Here is a 22806-nt window from a genome sequence, read left to right as displayed (position 1 = left end):
ACACAGTAAGATGTCATCTGCATACAACATTGTCCAAGATGCATCTTCTCTCACCTCCTCCATCACAATGTTAAACAGAAATGGACTTAATGCTGACCCTTGATGCAAGCCAACTGTTACTTGAAAACTTTCTGTCTGTCCCGGACAGGTCCGAACACTTGTCTTCACATTTCTGTACATCTCCTGCACCAACCTGATATATTTCTCCGGAACCTTCTTCTCCCTCAGACACCTCCAGACTTCTTGCCTTGGAACTCTATCGTATGCTTTCTCCAGATCAATAAATGCCAGATGTAGCTCCCCTTGTTTCTCTCGAAACTTTTCCATCATCTGCCATAACCCAAAGATAGCATCTGTTGTTGATCTACCAGGCATGAAGCCAAATTGTTTCTTTGCAATCTCCACCTCCTTCGTCAATCTTCCATCAAGAACCCTTTCTAGGATTTTCATTGTGTGGGACATCAACTTTATTCCTCTGTAATTTTTACAGTCTTGTGCATCCCCTTTACCCTTGTAGATGGGAACAAGAGTACTCTCCCTCCATTCCTCAGGTATATTTTCCTGTTGGCAAACTTTCATGAACAGGTCCTACAACAGGTCAAGTCCCTCTTCCCTCAGTGCCTTCCATGCCTCCACTGGAATCCTGTCAGGGCCCACTGATTTTCCATTCCTCATCCTTTTCATGGCCTCCATCACTTCCACTCTACTGATGTTCTGCACCATCCCCTCAGAAGGCTGCCCATCTTCTCTGTGAGTCCTTGCATTTTCCTCATTCAAAAGTCCTTCAAAGTATATTCTCCATCTGTTTCTTATGTCCACATCCCTCCATAATACTCTTCCTTCAGCATCTTTGATCTGCCTCACATGTAAGATGTCCTTTGCTGCTTTATTTTTACATTTCACTAGTTGGTAAATTTTTCTCTGTCCTTCCTTTGTTTCTAATTGATCATACAGATCTTGATATACCTTCGCCTGTGCCACAACTCTCTTGTCTTCTTGCTTTTTCTCTCTGTACACCTCTCTGTCCTCTTCTGCTCTTGACTCATCCCACTTCTACTTTGCCTTCCTCTTAGCTGTCACTGTCACTTGTACATTATTATTCCACCACCAACCCTCCTTCTGCTCTCTAATCTTTCCAGATGTCTCACCAAGCACCTCGATTGCACAGCTCAGGATTACTTTTGAATTATGTTTCCACCAATCTTGTACACTTTCCAGTCCATCCGAAATCCTCTCTAACACCCTCTCCCTAAAACGATTCCTCACACTCTCTTTTAAGCGAAACCACTTAATTGTCTTCATCCCATGGCATCCAGAGGTTCTTATCTTTGATCTTATTTTAAAGTCTGTGCACAGCAGTCGGTGTTGCTGTGCCACTTGATCTGTTGGAATTACTTTACAATTAGTCACAACATTAAGATGTTTTCTTCTAGTCAAAATGTAATCAATTTGTGAACTGTTGTTACCACTCCTAAATGTTATCAAACGTTCTTCCCTCTTGTAGAAAAGTGAGGTCACAATTGCCAGATCAAACGCTACTGCAAAGTCCACAACCCTCTCTCCTTTCTGGTTCATCATTCCCACTCTGTGGCCACCATGAACCCTTTCACAGTCTCTATCCTGTCTCCCTATGTGTCCGTTCAGGTCTCCTCCAACAATCACCATCTCGTTTTCTTCCAATCCCTTCATTTCTTTATCTAACATGTTCCAGAACTCATCTTTCTCCTCTGCTGTACAGCCAACTTGCGGGGCATATACACATAATACAACCACCAGCTCTTCTCCAAGACCCAATTTCATTCGCATCATCCTGTCGTTCGTTCCTTCTACCCACTTCCAGTACTTCGCCCTTCATTCTGCCACACACCACAATTCCTACACCATTTCTTCCCTCATTATTCTCTCCAGAGTAGAACAATTTATATCCATCTCCCAGTTCCTTTGCCTCCCCCCCCGCTTCCACCTTGTCTCCTGCACACATAAAATGTCCAACTTCCTCTTCCTCATCATGTCTGCCACCTCTCTTCCCCCTTCTGGTCATGCTTCCAACATTCAGTGTTCCCACTTGCAACATCCTCTCCACCTGCTGGGCTCGCTTCTTTAACCACACCCGCCCTTGATGCGGTAGCCCTCGTCCACTTCTCGCAGCTGTAGGGCGATGTGGCTGCGCATCGCTTAAGGGGGGGTATGCCCTAGCCCTTATATCATTTTCTCTTTGAATCATATCATAGCTAGAGCTGGCAGTGAAGTTTTACAACTGGATGCCCTTCCTGACATCAACCCTCGCCATTTATCCGTGCTTGGGACTGGCACCTATTGAGGCTAGCTTGTCTCCTTCGGTGGCTGCATAAGACGAAATGACTTAGCAAGATAGGAAAGATTCACCCCTAGCCCTCGAATACTCTAATAGCATCAGGGGAAAGGAGCAAGGAGAGGAGAAAGAAGCAAAGAAAGAAGGGGAGGGACCAGTCTGTAGAATAATATAACAGATGTATATTGCACGAAGTAAGGCATGGTCCAGCATCTGGTACCTCGGGTTTGCCATGCCCGTACTCACTAAAGTGAGGTTTCTTGATGCATTAGAATACTTTCTAGATATTTGCATTTGTTTAAAAGCTCATTTGTCATCTCAGATTTCAATTTAGGAATATTATATAAAAATGAAAAATGTGAACTGTAGAATTTCAATTGCCCAAATCTTTCATGGATAGAACTCATTTCTACATCAATAATAAGAAAGAAAAACTCAATTTTAAATTTAGTTTTGGGATCAGAAAGATCAGAAATAGGCTCATCTTTTGCTTCATAATCATGTTTTTTCTGTCGACGCACTCTAATACTCATAAACACTCGTTTCTAATTAGGATCAGCTAATGTTGTAGCATCTACAAGAAAATTTTGAAATGATTCATCATTTCTGATATTCTCAAGGCTTTGGATAACATTTCTTAAAGTAGATATGGCAATAGACAATTCCATTTTTATGCTTTGCAATAATTTACTAGCAACATTAATTTCATTTAAAACATAGTGCCATATAACCAAACAACATAAAAATTTTAAATCTCTGAGCTTAAGGGCAAAAGTTCAGCTTCATGTCTTGCCATTTTGTTCACTGACTTGTCATCAACAATTTCTATCAAAGCATCATAAAATTCATCGATATAATATCTTAAAGGACAAACAGCTTAGATTCTAGATTCCCAGTGGGTGGTACTTAGTGGCTTGGGAGTTAGAGTCGTAATATGTTTTTTAAGGATTCCCCAGTGCAATGTTAATACTGCAAAAAACATTTCTGAACTGTTTCAAAGAATGAAATCCCTTCACTAGATGTCATAGTAGCATCATTGACAACTAAGTTCAGAGAATGAGAAGAGCAAGGTATAAAAAAAAAGCTCTTCAGTTTAAATCCCTAATGCGTTGAACTCCTGAATGTTTTCCTTTCATGTTTGATCCATTGTCGTAACCCTGGTCATGCATGTTTGTGATAGGAATATTCATATCTGACAATTTTTTAAGAATACATTCAGTTAAAACTGAGCCTGTAATGGCTTCTACAGGAATGAAACCAACAAAGTACTCATGGATATTGATATCACCTGGATCCATATTAACAAATCTTACGATTAGTGTTAATTGTTCAGTATGACTTATGTTGGGAGTACAGTCTGTAACTATGCTGTAATATTTAGCATACTGCACCACATAAATTATTTTCCTTTTTCATGGCCCCAGAGAGGAGAGAAATTGATTCATTTTGAATGTTTTTCCTAAGATACTGTTAGGCCGATCCATGAGATACCCTCAGTAAATTGAAAGTTTATTTTTCACTTGGTCAGAATATAATAAATTTAGTTTAATCCTTTATCCAAGTGTGTGCAAACAAAGTTTGCACCTGAAAGTAATTTCACCACCAAAAAAAGGTGGCACACCGTTTGGCAGCTCCTGTAGGAGGAGATGACCTTGCTAATGCTTCTGCCTCGGTATCTCCACTTGGGCCTGGCTCCCACTGAAGAGACCTCAATAAAGGTCGAAACTAGTCTGGGTCCGAACACTTGTCCGAAGTGCCCTTCCCTTAATGCATAACATTATACATATCTGTAAGGAGATGTGTTTTGCATTATGGGAGATACTGAGATAGGAGTGTTGGTAGCTTGCTCCACCTTTGCAAGGACTCGCCCAGTGTTGTACCACTTTATCCCAGTCCTGAAGATACTTTCAGGTGCAAACTTTGTTTGCACACACTTGGATAAAGGATTAAACTAAATTTATTATTACTCTCAGTAAATGTTTAGACATAGCATTATGGAATCTGGCAATTAATTCAACAAGCTTCAAAAAATAGCCATATTTATGAACATACAATTTATCAGATGTTCCCCAAAAGGGCAAACATTGTTGAGCTAAAAATTGAACAATAGCAATTAGGCTTTCTGTTATGCTCCTCCAGTTCCGAGCCTCTGCATTTAACAATTTTTGTTGCGTTGAATCAATCGTCTGTTCTAATTTAAGCCTAGATGACAACTCAATCCACTTCTTATGGGACTCCAAGTGTTTTTTAGATTTTTCTTGTTCATTAAGATACAGATATGAATTCCCCCAATCGTTATATCTGTCTGCAGTGAGTGAAATTTTATTACTGAAAAACAACTTGCAACAGAAACAAAATACAGAATCTTTTTAACTATAACACTTTTTTTTTGAAGGTTAGTCAAGTGAGTTTGAATTTATCGTCCTACTGGTTTCACCGATTTTTGCTATCGGCATCTACAGGAAATACAGTTGGTAAACTATTTGAAGGTAACAGACTAGGTTTTTAACTGACAGTTCTAATTCATACAAAATTAGTATTGTGCAAGACAATGCATGTGTCTCAGGAACATGATTTATTTGTTGCAAGACATAATGTAATTGGTGCGAAAGTTCATTTCTTTGATGTTTAGTGAACTGATTAAAGCTCCAAATTTCTGGTTGGATTAGACCTTGATTCTTATTTAGGTTTCCTGTTGAACTGGTGACCGTAGCAGCCTCCTTGAAGGTTCTGGAATGGTAATTATTCTCTTCTATATAAGGCATATGACTCTTATCCCACTCAATGAGATGGTTGGTAGAGGCAAAGTGGCAAGAAAGGCCTGAAATATCTTGTCTGTTGTTTCTGACATGTCCTATGTGTTCCTTCTGTCTCGTTTCGAAGCTTCTAGAGGTCTCACCAATGTAACTAACACCACAGGAGCAAGGTATATTATATACTCCAGAGTACTTGTAGAAGGGATGAGGGTCTTTCGGTGATCTTAAAAATTTCCGAATAGTGTTGACCGGCTTGAATGCTACTCTAATATTGTATGATTTTAGAAGGATAGCCAATTTTTTGGAAATGCTGCTGACAAATGGAATAGTTATAGTACTGATGTATTGGGTGTCATCACGTTGTCTTTGTGGTATATCCGAAAAGAGAATCTTGTTGCAGAGTCTTTTTGGATAACCATTTAAGGATAGCTCTCTGGATATTGTAGTTAATTCTTTTTGTAAGTCATCTTGATCTGTTGTGTAATGTATAGCTCTTTTCTTAAGCATATGGATAATGCTAAGTTTCTGGGATATATGATGTGACGAGTTGAAAATGGAGGTAAAGTTCAGTATTCGTAGGTTTTCTATACACAGACAGGTTGATACTGTTATTGGTTTGTTTCTTTATTAGGATGTCTAGGAATGGAAGTGTTTCATCTTTTTCAATTTCTAATGTGAATTTGACGGTATAGTGGAAACTATTGATTTGGTTGAGATAATCCATTAGTTCTTCTTTTGTGTGATTCCAAATGATAAAGATGTCATCAACATATCTGTACCAAGTTTTTGGTTTTGGGGTAATTTGAGATAAGATTTTATCCTCTAGGTCTTCCATGAATAAGTCAGCACAAGAAGGAGAGAGGGGGCTACCCATGGCTAATCCGGCAAGTTGTTTGTAGACTGTTTTTTGCCAAATGAAATAGTTCGAAGTTAAACAATGATTGAACAAAGTAGTGATGTTTCTTGGGAACAAGTTGTCTAAGATGTTGATGACTTCCACAACTGGAATGTTTGTAAATAAAGATGTGATGTCAAGGCTTGCTAGTATATCATCTTCAGAGATAGGGATGTTTTTTAAGTTTTCAATAAAATGTTGTGAGGTTTTAATATAAGTATTCGAGTTGTGAATGCATTGTTGTAAAATCTTGGCTAGATATTTAGACAGTTGGTAAGTAGGAGAATAGATTCCATCAACTATTGGACGTAATGGTATACCTTCTTTATGTATTTTAGGAATGCCATACAATCTTGGAGTCAACGATGCAAGGATTTTAGCTTTCTTGAAGTCTATAGGCCAGTTAGTCATTCCACGTAATAGTTCATTTATGACGTTATGGTTTTTTTGCATAGGATCTGTACTGAGAATGTTATAGACAGATGTGTCTGATAATAGATTTTTAATTTTTTCTTCGTAATCTTTTGTATTTAAGATAACAGTATTGTTGCCTTTGTCAGCTTTAAGTATGATGATGTCTTTATTATTCTTTAATATGAGTAGTATTCTTCTTTCCATTTGGTTAGAGTTAGGAGATCTTGATAAGGATAATGCTGCTTTTTAATCTTAAGTCATTAGCTATTGGGTGTGGAAACAATGAGATGGCTCTTTCTAAGTTGCAGATGAACTCTATTCGGAAATTTTTAAGATCACCGAAAGACCCTCATCCATTCTACAAGTACTCTGGAGTATATAATATACCTTGTTCCTGTGGTGTTAGTTACGTTGGTCAGACCTCTAGAAGCTTCGAAACGAGACAGAAGGAACACATAGGATATGTCAGAAACTAATCCTATCGGAAATTTGGAAAGCTTTAATCAGATCACTAAACATCAAAGAAATGAACTTTCACGGCAATTACATTATGTCTCGCAACAAATAAATCATGTTCCCGAGACACGTGCATTGTCTCGCACAATACTAATTTTGTATGAATTAGAACTGTCAGTTAAAAACCTAGTCTGTTACCTTCATATAGCTTATCAATTGTATTACATGAAGATTCTGATAGCAAAAATCGGTGAAACATGTAGGACGATAAATTAAAACTCACTTGACTAACTTTCAAAAAAAGTGTTAGAGTTATTATACAAGTAGTCAAGAAAGAAAATCGCACACAGAATCTTTTTCTTTAGAATACACTAACCATGACCGATTAATATGTTCTCCATTGCTTAGTTCCCTAGTGTAATGGTTTAATGAAAATATCCGACTATTAGAGATGCGCGGAAAAATGAAATCACTTTATGTCTTGCCGGCAGACCTTTCATTACGATTTCCAGTCTTTCAGCATCACTTAAAGAGGGATTCCATCTTGCTGGATCAATGTTCATCACTCAATTTTTTTGAAGAGGAAGATGTTAAATCAGTTTCGTTTTTGTCCTCATTGTTACTAATATCGACATTACTGGGATCGCAATTAGAAGTACTTGCCATGAGCTCAGAATTTTTGGTTTTGGTCCTTTTTCTTATTTTCTCTTGCACTACATTAGCTGTTTCAGTTTTTGAATATTTATGCAAAGTCCAGCTTTGTTTCTTAATATCGCGTTCTTTTTCCAATTTTCGTTTGCGATATTCTGCACCTGATATTTTTTCTTTTATCCGAAATATTGGAATGTTAAAATTATTTTAAAAGCCAAATCCTAATAATTGTATCAAAAAAAGTATTATTAACAATCACTGCACAACTGTATTTATGTATTTTTTCTTTAATTGGTTTACTCTTAACCAATTATCTCATTATGATCATTTGGTCTCATTGGTAAATGAGATATACCTTTAGGTCAAGGTCAACTCACGGCCAACAATGGAATCGGAAATAAATGCAAGATAGGTGTTCTGCTATTGTCACGTCATCTGATATCAACACCTACAGTGCGATATTAAACGCAACATACTACATTATTTTAAATGATTATGATTTTTAAAAAATATACAGTACAATGAAGTTTTGTTAGGTAAAAATTTAACTAATGATATCCTGAAGTCTGGTTTCAACACAGAAGGAATAAATGACTTTTTTTATGATTTATTTTTCGTATAGTTTAGGCCAATTTTGCCACTCTGTGCAAATGCACGTAAAGCCAGTCCTGGTTAGAAGGGTTGAAATTTTCATCAGTTTCAACTCTTCCTTTCCATGGTCTGATTATTGCTTCCATGGAAAGGAAGAGTTGAAATTCTGGAGGGAACCTTTCTACCGAGAGAGAGGAGATTTGCACAAGATTATGATCTGAGTGAGAGGAGATGTGACTTCTACACTGTATTTAAAAGGAGAACTGGTTAAAAAGAGATATAGAGTATTGGTGCATCTTCTGCATCTTATCCAGCTTGGTCAGTGGTATTGTTAAATGGAAGCCAGTTGGAGTTGTGAATGTTAAGGTGCCTAGGAATGTGACATCACTATTTGGCAGATGGAGAAGCTTCATAGAGAGGAGGGTGGAGGTCAGACTTGTTTTGAGTTTGAACACCAGTAAATGCAGCAGACGAATATTAATAAATGGGGCAAGGAAATTTTGAGCCAGATGAGATCAGAAGGGGATTCTAAATTAGCCATTCTCTGCAAGCAATGTCAGATCTCAAAAAGGTGCAAGTTTGACATTGAAGGTAGATAGTAGTAAATGTAGCTGCAATTTGAGTTTCTGTAAAGAATAGGGGATGTGGTCAGGATGACTAAGTGATGATAAACATGATTTATGTTGGTGTTTATACTACAGATGTTGGTAAAGTGGATGTGAAAGTGAAATTTTTGTGGAGATTCTGGCATGATTTGTTTGTTGTACTTGTTTTTTGTTCTAATTGGGGAGGGAGATTCATTGGTAGTGTTTGTATGTTTAATTTTATTGGTTAATTTATGATTATATGGAAGAATAGATTGGGGACATGCAGCTGACATACCTCGGACTCCCTCTCCAGCATGATGACCAGGTGAGCTGTGGCAGCAGGATTATGCATCAGTTGAAAGCCTCCTGACTCATTACTGATAGGGTTTGGGCTCATGTACTATCTAGCAATGTTTTTACTAATGTACCAGAGAAATGGAGGAGGTTTTGAGTCTAAGTATGTTTGGCATGTCCTTGAAGGATATCACTCTCACTATATATCAGGTCATCTCAAAAGTAATATTTTCAGCATTAAGTTTTGAAAGGATATAAAAGATAAATCACTTCCTAATTTAATCTAGTGTATATTCTCCATTTGAATCAGTAACACTCTTCCAACATTGTGAAAATTTCATAATGCCATTTCTATAGAATTCAGGAGGTTTGGAGGCAAAGAAGATGCATAGGCTCAATTTCAGTGTCTCTAATGTATCGTATTGTTTTTCATTAATGAAATATTGCAAACTTTGAAATAAGTGGTAATCTAAAGATGCAAGATCAGGAGAATACGAAGGATGTGGAAGGCTTTTCCCAGCTGAGTTCCTTAATCTTGGTACAGGTGATTCTTGCACTATGAGGGTGGAATTCCTTAGAATGAGTTTTTTATACTGTACTTGTTCAAACATGAATTTTTAAAGCTTTATAAGTACTGCTAAGCTGAGGCTTCCTCATTCTGAAGAACTCCACCTTGCAAGAACATTATGCATAAGTTATTGTTATTACTATGGAGGTCACTGAAAAACACATCATGCTTTATGAGTTCAAAAAAGCAACAATGCTGCTAACATTGTAAAAAATGTGCAAGAAGTGTGTGTGGCAATAATGTTTTGAATGTGCAAAAGTGCCAGTGATAGTTCCAAAAATTTCGACAAAGGGACTTTAGCTTTCATTTCTAACAAAAAGAATCGCTTTCTCCCAGTATTACCTTTGATAACTCAAATTTCCAGACAAGATGAGATTTTTCTTCTTAGAATCACTCTGGGATAAACACATCACAACCAGGGGTGTAGTCGGGCCAGGGTTTTAAAGTTTTTTAAAAGAATACCAGAGTTTTAAAAAAATACCATGCTCTGGTATTTTTTTAAAACTATCAAAATTTTTAAATTCATTATAATAAATTATAAGAATTATAATAATGAGACATAATGCATTTCCAGCTTTTGGTCAAAAAAATAGCAGCTTGCCACCCTTGTCATTTTCGTGTTAGAAAACAAGGCAATGACCTGCATCTATGTTCGGTTTCGAAGTTTCAAAACCAAAGAAACTGACAATATTACACCACCACCCAATGCTACATCGCAGTTGGTCGTTTATCATCCCTACATCCCTAATAAGTTCAATGGACCTGACAAGTTAAAACATATAGTGTCCTCACTATAGTATTCTATATGGTGTTGGAGAAAGTATTTTAAGAAGAGAAGTGTAATAGTGCATCATAGCGCATCAACAATATGAAGAGAACAATGAAAACAAATTAACCAATTACTTCTCAAAACAAAGAATGAAAATTCTAGTACGAGTTCAGAACACGATGCAAAATTTTTGTCAAAAATTAAGAACAATGCGAGTGTGTTCCTTCTTCGATGCTTTCAGAAACACCAGAAATGCAAGATAATTTGTACAATGTTGCGAGTGTATCTTCAGCTATCACAGGACATCAAGAAAGTGGCTTGAACGCAAGGACAAACATAAGTGGCTCATGGCCAAGAATGGATATTTAGGTTGTGGTGATTGTTCATCAGTAGGGTACTTAGGACTTCACAAAACTCAGGGGTTATTTCTCAGTAACGAATGGGTGCATTGCAACAATTACATTTAACGCTACAGAAAAAATTCAGCAATTGAAATCCCTGAGAACTAAAATTTCTGTCCATCAGACATCTATAGCACACAAAAAATGCGAGTCAATTTTAGCCGAGTCTAAAAAATCTCATTTAGAAAGCTTAACATTACAACAAAAAGAGCATCATATCAGTGTAACAGAAAAATTTTTTAACACTGCTTTTCACTTGGATAAGAATGATCGACCATTCAGTGACCATGCAGATTTAATTCAATTGCAAAAGAAAAATGGACTTGATGTTGGGATAACTCTTCATTCACGTTACAGTGCAGCCGAAATAATCAAACATATTGCATCAGAATTTAAAAAGAGACTGATATCAGAACTTACAGGTGCTGATCATAAAATTTCCATTTTAATAGATGAGCCAACAACATTAGGCAAGCAATCTGCTTTAATAGTCTATATTAAAACTTTCATACATGGCAAAGATGAAATTATATTTCTTGACTTAATTACTCTTGCAAATCAAAATGCTGAAAAATCACTAACAAACCTCTTAAATGCCTTTGCTCATACGGTTTCACTGAGTATTACCTGAAGAGAAACCTGATTTGCTGTGTATGTGACGGTGCAAGTGTCCTAGTTGGTAGATCCTCTGGTGTTGGAAAACTGCTTCAGAATAAACTGCAACAACCCAATATTATCATTTGGCAAAGTCTTAATCATTTGGAGTTGGCTGTTCTTGACTGTATTGCTGACATGAATGCCATTAATCATTTCAGAAGTTTGATTGACACTATTTATGCCTTATTTAGTCAATCACCAAAAATTATGACAGAGTTGCAAACAGCAGCCTCAAGCTCAAGTGTCCAGTTAACTAAAATTGGAAGAGTCCTAGATTATTGTTGGGTTGCTTGTAGTTTCAGATCTATGTCTGTGGTATGGAATACATATACAGCATTAATTGCTTATTTCAAAGAAGCAGCTTCTGATTCTAAACGATCAGCTGATGAAAGAAAAAAATTCACTGGGCTGTATAAATGCATGGAGTTTATCGAGTTCCTGAAGGACTTAGCATTAATGCATGATGTTTTGGAAGAACTTGAAAAACTTGTCTCTGCAGCTTGAAGAGAGAACTTGCACAGTAAGTCGTGCAAACAAATTGATCAAAAGAACAATTCAGTATATAGGATCATTGAAGGAAAAACCAGGAGAAAAGGAAACAGAAGCCAAGAAAGCATCACAGAGCATGAATTATCTTGGGATCTCTTTGACAAATAATAAAAGAATAAGTATTGATAGACTTCAGTTCCTTACAAGGATTATTAATAATCTTGAAAGACGTTGCTTTACCACTGTTGCATCACACCAAAAAAGTAAAGATGGCAACCATGAAACTGAAAGTTATAACCAAATGTTGGCTAACTTTGAAATTTTAAATCTTGACACATGGCTTGAAGATGAAAAAAAAAAAAATACTATATGACGAAGAAAATATTAGAAGAATGTGCACAAGATTCTGCCTTGAAAATGTGCAATCCATTTTAAATGGATTTCGAGAGTATTTCGACGAAAATGGGAAGAAGATACCCGTTGCTTTGGCCCCCTTTGTCAAATGCAGTTACAACTATACCATACAGCACGGCTGAGTGTGAACGAGGATTTAGTGCTATGAACGTTATAATTACAAAGTTACGCACAAAACTCTTAAGGAAAAACATTTCTGTTGTGATATTCATCAAGATTAATGGACCACCACCACTTTCCACATGGAATGTGCTTCCTTACGTCAAGTCATGGCTAGTGCATCACCGCTCAGCTGAAGATCGACAATCACGACATGTTACAGAGAAGAAAGATGAGAGCAGGGAAATTTGGAAATTATTTTGACCAGGTAGGCCTAAATGTTAATAGTGTATTATTTATAATTTTAATTGAAGTAACACTTAAATGACCATCAATGCAGGCTGCTGGATGATTAAAATTATTCCAATGAAAACAATGAAAGAATTATGGCATGGTGTTTACATAATAATAATTTTTGTTTATGTACGGTACTGTCTGTACGGCACATGGTTAACCATGTGTTTAGGGTGATTTTTTGTTATTCTCTGTTAGTCTGCCAGATTATCTCACCCAGTTGAGAGGGGCCTTAACCATACAATCTCTCTCTCATCTCGTAGGGCGTACCACAATCCTTCTCCTCTCAGAATTACACCCACCACTCTGCCATATGGCCGTCGCAATAATAATAATAAGAAGAAGGCAATCACGACATGCTTCTTGCTCTGGATTTTTGTTTACAAGGTAGAGCCCTGGCACTATTTCTTTTAGAACTACACCCCTGATCACAACCATTGCATTCTCAGCTTCTAAAAAAACTAGGATTTCTCTTTCACTCAAGACATTACTTCACCTCTGAATAGCTGTGAATCTTATACAAATTCACCCAGTTATTGAATACTGCTCTCACATTTGGAGTGGGAGCCCTTAAGAGCTCCCTCAAAATTTTTGACTCAGTACAGAGGAGGACAATTAGATTGATTAATAACCCATCTATTACCACTTATACCTCCCACTTTTGCACAGCTGTTTGGTCTGCAATATGTGTATTCTATAAATATTTCCATGGCAAATGTTCATCTGCAAGCATGGGTGGCCGAGTGGTTAGTGTTTTCACCCTCCAATCAAGGCTACAGGTTCGAATCCTGACATGTACATGGATGTTTGTGATTGTCTTACTAACTCTGTGTGGAAAGGACATCTGCGATCCTACCAGTTTTTGTAGCAGAAGGCTTCACTCCCAAAACTCTGCGAGGTATGGGAGTGACCATATGATGTCAAATGTGAATAACTAACTAAATGTTTATCTGAAATAGCATCAATAATGTTTCCCACTCAGTACAAGTCTGTTGGAACACATGCAGTCTGTTGGAACTGCCTGACATCCCTTCACAGTACACCTTGAAACCCACAGAACAAGTTTCTTTTCCTCCTCCCCTACTGCAGAACCGTCTTTTTTTCCTTATGTTTCCCAAGGAATACAATATACAGGCTTTTAAATCAAATGTACACAAGTTTCTCTTTTCCCAACCCGCTACTCATATTCATACTATAGGTTGATTAACCAACCTCTTGTGTATGGGCTCAACATAATAAAATAAAATAAATCACCAGATTGTCCTGTTCTGGATAGCATCAATCATTTATGCAGATTTTTGTTTATACATATTTCTCCAGAGTTGGACAAATTTTAGTGGATATTGGGTTAGTAATTGTACAGGCTTTTTTTTTTTTTGAGGTTTGTGTCAGAAAATGCTAGTGGTGTAATTCAGCACTAGGAGAAATCTGATCTCTGGAGACCTGGGTGTTAGCAGAGATGAGATGAAGTCAGGTCTTTCAAGATTTCACTTTGGTAGCATTTAAGTTCACAAGGTTGTGCTCACTCCACTGAATAGTAGCAAGGAAATCAGAATTTAAGACATTGGTTATTGAATAATCATGGAGATTGTATTCATTGTGCACTACTAGGTTTGTTGAACAAAGAAGAGGAGGAGTATGCTGTCACCAACAAAGCCATGTATAGGATTTAAAGACGGTGAGAAAAAAGTCATTTATTGCACAGGAGGACCAGTGTGTGTGAAAGTACTGAGCCCCTAGGGGAATATGAGGAGAAAAAGCCGTCTACCACACATGTGGTGAACAACCAGAGTAGAAATTGTCAACCCAGTGGCAAGAAGAGTAAAAGGTAGACAGAACATAAGATAGTAGTTTTAGTTAGGAAAAGCCTCTATATCAGATCTGACTGAAGCCTTCAGAATTTTTCCAAAGCTTTCCATGACTTGTACCCAAAAGCAGATGATGTTTATCATGCAGGCCTGTGGATTGAGAGCTGCAGAATCTATATTGCTTGTCAATTCATAGAAAAAAATGATTGTTGATGACTTCCATGATTTTGAGAGAACTAAAGTGAGGGCAGTGAAATGATAGTTTGATGGTTGAATTTTATTATCCTTTATTAGGTACCTAGAATGGTTAATATAAAAATTTCACATACTAAATTATGTGAAATTACAAAAACTTTTCTTCTGGCAGTTATTAGACTGAAATAAATCCATTACATATCTTCCGTTCTCTTAAAATGAATTGAGTAACTTATAATAAATTGATTATAAAACTCAGTAATAAAAAGAAATTTTAACAATAGGAAACAGAATAAAATAAACTAATTACATTCTCAATGATCAATAGAATAAATAAAACATCATAACTATTTCAGCACAATTTTTAGTGAAGATGAAAAATTTAACAAGGAATAGAATAAGTAAGATGGGCATAATTGGCAGCCAGGTGAATAAATTTATATGAAATAAGAGAGAAATTAGCCATAACATGAAACTATAACCTTATGGATGTGAGCAGGGCTTGATAAATATGCTTGCCCATTCACACATGGCAAGTAGATTTTGCCAGCTGTTAAGTAACTGCAGACTGAACAAAATAGAATATTCATCTTTAAAAAAACACAGATGTAGTATCATTGATTAGTTTGTGAAACTCCTATCAGCTTGCTGAGATATATATCATTAAAAAATGAGTGCCGAGTACATTTTTTGTATGCAAGAAAATTATGCAAAGTCGAGTACTGACTTTCATAATTTTTCAAGCTCTGAGCATGAGAATTAATTTAGAAATAAAACAGTCAATCAAACACTAGAGACCACAGATAGGAGAATGCTTATGAAAATCATGCATGGTATTAATAGTAGAATTATATTGAAAATACTAGAAGTCTCGACATTATCATGCAAGAATATGTGAGCATAGCAAATCTAAGCTGGTCACTTGAACAAAATAAGAGAAAGATTAGAACAGCAAAAGTTTAATGTTGATATACCTGGAAAAAGATGCTAGGTAGACTGCTGCAGTTAGCAGTGCCTTAGATAATAAATGTACAGTCTGACAGTATTAGTATTGGAGATATGAAAAATTAATTGGACATGGCAAAATTTCTTGTACCATAAATGCTAGACTACTAGAAGAAAAACAGTTACAAAGGTTTGATTTTAGTTCCCAGGTAGAGGAATTTTAGTAAATTAGTCATTTCCTAAGTTAATCATTCTTTGGTGTAGGCAAGTAGGATTTTTCCCTACCAGAAACTTACGTTTATAACTCCACATCTCAGAAAAATTGACCATAGAACTTGCTATACAAGCGTTTAAGATCATGAAATAGCAGCAGTTTTCTGCTACACTCTTGCCCTGATGTCTTTATAATATAAGCATTGATAGTCTTTTTGGAAATCAGGGGTTGACTTATCGACACCTGATGGTGGAATTAAGTCACCCCTGATTTCCAAAAATTCTTCATACTCCCTTTGGTGGACAAAAAGCATTAGAGGATTTTTTATTTTATTTAAGAAGATATAACACTAGAAATAATACAAACTTAATCTAATAATGCTTTCATACACACCCCTTCATCTCCATCTGTTCATTAAACATCCACATATGCCATATGATCATTCAGATGATCAGTGATGTGCCACATCAGTCCTTGCCATGAGGTCCTGTCATATGCTTTTCTGGAGGCTTCAACTCTCTGAAGATCAGTCACTCCAGACACACCATTCATCAATCCATCTCATTGACAGCTTACCCCTTTCTCTTCTTCCAGGAACTTACTTTCTATTACTGTTCTGAGAAGCCCTCCTTCCATTCTTGTAATGTGTCCAAAGCATTTCAGATCTTCTGTCAATATCCTTAAGAAGCCTTAAAGTTCTACTGATCCTTTCTATCACTCATCTGTTTATCTGCCTTTCAGTATAATATCCTCAACAGTTCTCTGTAACACCACATCTCAAAAGCAGCTATCCTGTTTTCTATCAGACTTCTTTAAGTTCCAAGTCTTACATCCATAAGTCACTGTTGGAAAAACAGCTGCATCCAAAATCCTCACTTTGTTCCCATGGAGATAGATCCATCTTTTCAAATTTTAGACAAGTCTGAGTGTTGTTTTAGCCATTCCTAATCATCTTCTGAACAGCAATTCTTCACATTAATAATGGATGCCAGGTACTCAAACTTGCTGACTCAATTCTTTCTCAATTAAGGTACACTTATTTCTCAGGTTCCCTGTCTGTATTTCCTTAGTATAGTGTGTAGTTTAGTATAAAGAGTAGTATAATGTGCAGGAGGTATTGTCAAGTTCATGTTATGGCAAGAAGAATGGTTGTTCATCTGTTACAAAAACTGGTCCCTCCCCCCAAAAAAACTTACTTTAAATCAATCACACTTGAAAAGAAGATGGAGGTGATTCGAAGAATGGAAGATGGGCGGACACGTGCTAAAGTCTGTAGAAGTATGAACTTATTTCCATTGACTGTTACTACAATTATGAAAAATGCAGATAAAATAAAACAGTCTGCGCAACAATCTATGGCAGTAATAAATGCAAAACATGCAAATTATAGCAGGGCAAACTTCATGAAAAAATGATCATTATGGCTGGATGACTTGAAAAACTTTCCTCTGACGCAGGCTGTTATAACTGAGAAAGCAAAAACAATTTTTGAGGATCTTAAAAAGAGAGATGGGGGCAAAGAAACATTTTTAGGAAGCGAAGGTTGGTTCATGAGATTTAAGTCTCAAAGTAAGTGCCATAGTGTCAAATCATGTGGTAAGGTGGCAAGTCCAGATGTTGCAGCAGCGGCTGCTTTTCCTAAAGAATTTCAAGACTGTGTAGAACAAGGAAGTTATCTTCCTGATCCCATTTTTAATGTTGATGAGACTGGGCTCTACTGGAAAAAATTTCCATCACGCACCTTCATTTCCTGTGAAGAACGTTCCACTCCAGGTTTTAAAGCTGCAAAAGATTAGACTTATGCTTTTGTTGGATGCAAATGTATCCGGAAGTTTTAAGGCTTAAACCAATATTGGTGTACATTCACAGATACCACGCACCTTCAAGGGTCTAAAAGCCATGCTGCCAGTCTATTGGAAATGAAACAAGAAAGCTTGGGTTACACAAGGCTTTTTAGAGATTGGTGCACAAATTATTTTTGTCCTACCATGCTTCGCTTCTGTAAAAAAATGATTTGCCAGCCAAGGCATTGCTTCTCTTGGATAATGGCCCTGAGCATCCTCAAAACCTTGCTGAAGTAAGAATACCATTGGATGTTAAGATTGTTTACATGTCCCCAAACACAACATCGCTTTTGCAACCGATGGATCAGGAGATTATATCAATCTTCAAAGCCTATTACCTCCATATAACATTTATGGAAGTGGTAAGTCTTGGACACTTCAGGAAAAACTATTAAAGACTATTGGCGGTCATTCGATATTTTGAAGGGCATTAACAACATCGAGGCAGCCTGGAACGAAGTGTCACTAAAAGTGTTTAAACGGAGCATGGCAAAAACTTCTTCCAGCATTTATGCACGACTTCGAAGAATTAGAGCAAGAGGAGAATGTTATTGAAGACATTACCAAGCCTGCGTGAGAGGTGGGATTGGATGATATTACAGCTGAAGATATGACAGAAGTCTTAGAGAGCCATGATAAACCACTTTCCAATGAAGACTTAAAAGAATTAGCCGAACAATTAAGTCAACATCCAAAGGAGGAGAAAGAAAACGAAGTAGGTCCTCTGAGCGATATAAAAATGGCCGATTTACAGCGTATCCTTGCAAGCATAGAGATATTGACTGATGAACTCTGCAAAATGGACCACGATTGGGATGGAGTGCGAATGTAAAAAGGAGTGTAATTGCATCTATTTGACCTTACACTGAACTCCTTAAAGAAAGAAAAAAAAAATCTAGGCAGTTAACACTGGATACTTTTTTCAAAAAAAAATGCAGGTGATCCAAAACTAAGAACTTCAACATAGAAATATGTAATATCTTTATAAAGTTTCCTATTTTTTGTATATAATTTTGTTTTGTTTTCGTTATTAATAATTTTATTTTAACAAATATGTATGTATTATCAAAGCTTTAAATATAATAATGTTATACATACTTCATGTGCATATTTTTTGACTGCGTGGAACATAACTTTGTACCTCCCATTAAAATTGGGTTCGGTTTATGCCAGTTTTTTCAGGAACGGAAGTGAGGTGTAAACTGAGGGCTGCCTGCATAGTATTCTGTCTCTTCTCAATTGTCTTCAACTAATACAGATATGGAGTCATTTGTTTGATGCACATCTGCTTTGGCAGTGGCATTCTTATGCCATGATACTACTTACCTTCTTGAATCTCCATGTGGACTCTTCTATCTGGGCACATAGAGTAGCAATTTTAATAACATTCATGATATGAGAGTGGATTTTAAGTATTCACAACTATCTGCTTGCCTCAAGTACAACCTTTTATATACTTTTGCAAATATGAAATACAAGGGACGTCCAAAAAGTAAGTTGCGATGGGCTGTCAGAAAAACAAAAACATACTTACAGAATAAACATTACTGGAAATTAAAGTAGACATCTTTCACTACTTTTCTACATAGATCAGGCACTTGTCATAACGGGGGCACCAAGAGTTGGATACCTTCGTCGTAGAAGGTTGCTGCCTATGACGCAAACCACGTATTGACTGCTTCTTTGACCTCATCATCATCTTGAAACTGCCAGCCACCAAGGAAAGATTTCAGATGTTTGAAAAGGTGAAAGTTGCTTGGTGCAGGACTATATGGGGGATGATGGACTTGTTCACAGCCGAAGGTGGCAAGAAGTTGTGTTATACCGGCCATGTGTGTGGGCGTTATCATGAATCAAAACAATGCCCCTGGTAAGCATGCCACGTCGTTCATTCTGGATTGCATGATGCAGTTTCTTAAGGGTTTGGCAGTACATACTCGTTGATTGTGGAGCCTTGACCCAAGAAGAGTACCAGCAAAATTCCTTGTCTGTCCCAAAACACAGTGCACATGATTTTGTGAGTGGAAACTGTTGTCTTCAATTTCATGTTGACTGGTGATGAGGTGTGCCTCTATTCCATGAACTGTTTGGATTCAGAGGTTGCATGCGACACCCAAGTCTCGTCCCCAGTGACAAGTCTGCTCAGGAAAGCATCGGCATCCTCATGGTAGCATGTCAAGAATTCCAACACACTGCCCAGCTGATTCACTTTGTGTTGTTCTGTAAGCAACTTCAGCAGCCAGCGTACACACAATTTCCTGAAGAAATGAACGTGAAACTTCTGGAAATTGCAGCGAGAGTGACGTCATAGTGAATCTCCCTATTCTGTCGAATCTTCTCTTCAACTGAATGCACCAAATCGTCAGTCACTAAAGATGGTGGCTCGATCCATTCATCATTGTGCACACATGTCCTTCCTTCATTAAAAAAAAGTCTTGCCCACCTTCGTACCATTGAATCACTGAGTGTGTTCTTAAACCTCAATAATTTGCCGATGAATTTCAGCTGCTTTAACGTTCCTCGCATTCAAGAAATGGATAACTGACCTAATTTCACATGCGGCAGGTAATTTGATTTTCTTAGACATTATAAGCACACAAAGAAGCATACGCACAGCGAGAATCTGAAAATGGCACCAATCCCTTGCTAATGAATCAACAAACTCAGCACGCATGTGCACCATTGCGATCACAGCGCTGCAGTGAAAATATTTAAAAATGGAACTTACTTTCTGGGCGTCCCTCATATGAAGATAATATAATTTTCTTATCAGATAGCATCAACCTAGCAGAAAAACTTGGATAACAGTCCTTCTAAACTACACTTTATGCTCATGCATGCTTCACTTCTTTATATATTTTCAATAAACTATTCTTCTGTGGTTCTTCAGATGTTTATTCATCCATTTCATCCCCTTTTGAAAGATTCAAATTGATTGATAAAATTTTTACTGTTTATCCTTCTAGTTATACATGTCATTCTCATCTTCAAATATTTCCAAACTACTCTCTTCTGGTCTGTAAATTATATTAAATTCATTGCAATATAACTGGCTGCCAGTGTTTATAGCAGTAAAGCAATATTTGTACTATAGAATTTTTGTTTCATAAGTGTATTTTCAGGATTATGTTCAAGGCTTGAAATGCTGTTAGAAGTTTTTTCCACTTGGTTAGACTATAATAAATTTAGTTTAATCCTTTATCCAAGTGTAAGCAAACAAAATTTGCACCTGAAGTATCTTCATGACTGAGGCATCTCATGGTAAAGGTAGACCAAGCTCTCATCACTCCTTGTCTCAGTATCTCCCATAATGCAAAGCACATCTCCTTGCAGACATGTATAATGCTATGAAAAAATCTTTCTCTAAATCCAGAGTAATTTAATAATAAGGTGGTACTCCTTTTGGCAACTCATATAGGTAAATGACTTCTCCATTGCTTGTGCCTTAGTATCACCATTTCTGGGTCTGGCTCCCACTGACAAGACCTCAGTAAAGATCGAAACTGGTATGGGTAGTGGCCCTTCCCTTAATGCATAGCATTATACATGTCTGCAAGGAAATGTGCTTTGCATTATGGGAGATACTGAGACAAGGAGTGATGAGAGCTTGGTCTACCTTTACCACGAGTTGCCTCAAGTCCTGAAGATACTGTAGGTACCAACTTTGTTTGCTTACACTTGGATAAAGGATCAAACTAAATTTATTATAGTCTAACCAAGTGGAAAAAACTTTCAACATCTTTCTCTAAATCCAGAGTAATTTAATAATAAGGTGGTACACCTTTTGGCAACTCGTATAGGTAAATATGACTTCTGCCTTAGTGTATCATCACTTCTGAGTCTGGCTCCCACTGACAAGACCTCAGTAAAGGTCGAAATCAATCTGGGTAGTGGCCCTTCCCTTAATGCATAGCATTATACATGTCCGCAAGGAAATGTGCTTTGCATTATGGGGATACTGAGACAAGGAGTGATGAGAGCTTGGTCTACCTTTACCACGAGTTGCCTCAGTCCTGAAGATACTTCAGGTGCAAACTTTGTTTGCTTACGCTTGAAATGCATTACATCATAATACTGATTTCAACTTCAGCTTCTTATAATGAAGAAAAAGTAAAGAATTAATATTTTAACATTTATTTGTAGGAAAGAAGTCCAACTTTTATAACCATTGAAAATTTGGATGCAGCAATAAAAGAAGCCATCAGCAGTCCTGTCAATTATAATTTTGCTGTTGACTTAGATGGACACTATTATTATGAATAATGCATCTCATTGTGAAGAGTTACAGGAATTCACAAAAAAATTTTTTCAGTTGATGTCATGAAAAAAATTATGTAAATGTTTGACAGTATAGCAGAATGTTACTTTTAGTTGATGAAAAATTAAGTATTCAGTAGTTTAAGGCTTTATATCCGTTGCTGTAGCAAACTTGAAGGGAAAAGGAATAGTTTGCAGTACTTAAAAGTTTATTTCTGCTTGCTGTAATGAGTGCTTGATTGTATTTTAAGAAAAATCCAAGTGTTTTTTTTTTTTCTCAGTAAAACTAATTTGTAAATAAAGAACTGAAGTTTGAGTGTTGTTTCTGTCTCGAGCACACTCAACAGTATATATATATATATATATATATTTTTTTTTTTTTTGAAACAAAAAACGTAAATAATATGCTAAATAAAGTGGAAGTGATTAGATTATATTTTTCTTAAAATAAAAAATGTACACAAAGAGCTCATTTAAACTATTTTTTATATAATTTGTGATACCAATTTTTATGTGAACAAAACGACCATTTTTAATCTCATCCATTTGACAGAGTTTTGCTATGCTAAATTTAAGTAATTAAGAAGCCACAGTTTTTTTTTTTTTTTTTCATAGAAATATAAATGTGAACTACTCATTAGCCTGATACTCACTGGTGAATTCACTCACATTAATTTTGATTGCTCTTTACTCCAGTTTTTATTCTTTGATTGAAATAAGTTAATACTGTACTGTCCCAAAGATCACTTGCATATGCTTCAAAAGTAATGTTGTTTTGAAAAGCTTCCAGTTATCCTTATTATTTGTCACTTTATGAACTGTTTGTAAGAGATCTTGGCATTTCAAGTGAATACCAACATAGTTAAGCATAGTTTGGCTAACTTTGCTATTTAGTAG

The 22806-nt window shown here is 36.6% G+C and overlaps 1 protein-coding gene across 1 annotated transcript in view; it reads left to right on the top strand.

Moving 5' to 3' along the window:
* Positions 1-22224, top strand: part of LOC150107193 (small ribosomal subunit protein mS26-like) — a 41931-nt gene extending 19707 nt beyond the window's left edge. Inside the window, exon 4 of the mRNA XM_090391052.1 lies at positions 21796-22224. Within this exon, the coding sequence (XP_090247178.1) occupies positions 21796-21915 (120 nt within the window). The 3' untranslated portion in view covers positions 21916-22224. The remainder of the gene's footprint in view (positions 1-21795) is intronic.
* The last annotated feature ends 582 nt before the right edge of the window (positions 22225-22806 follow it).

This window comes from Typopeltis vanoorti, chromosome 4, assembly GCF_054136105.1.
Source record: "Typopeltis vanoorti isolate ZY-2024b chromosome 4, IOZ_Tvanoo_1.0, whole genome shotgun sequence".
Lineage (NCBI taxonomy): Eukaryota > Metazoa > Arthropoda > Arachnida > Uropygi > Thelyphonidae > Typopeltis > Typopeltis vanoorti.
The sequence above is the reverse complement of the archived record's forward strand: the minus strand, read 5'-3'. Positions and strand labels throughout refer to the sequence as shown.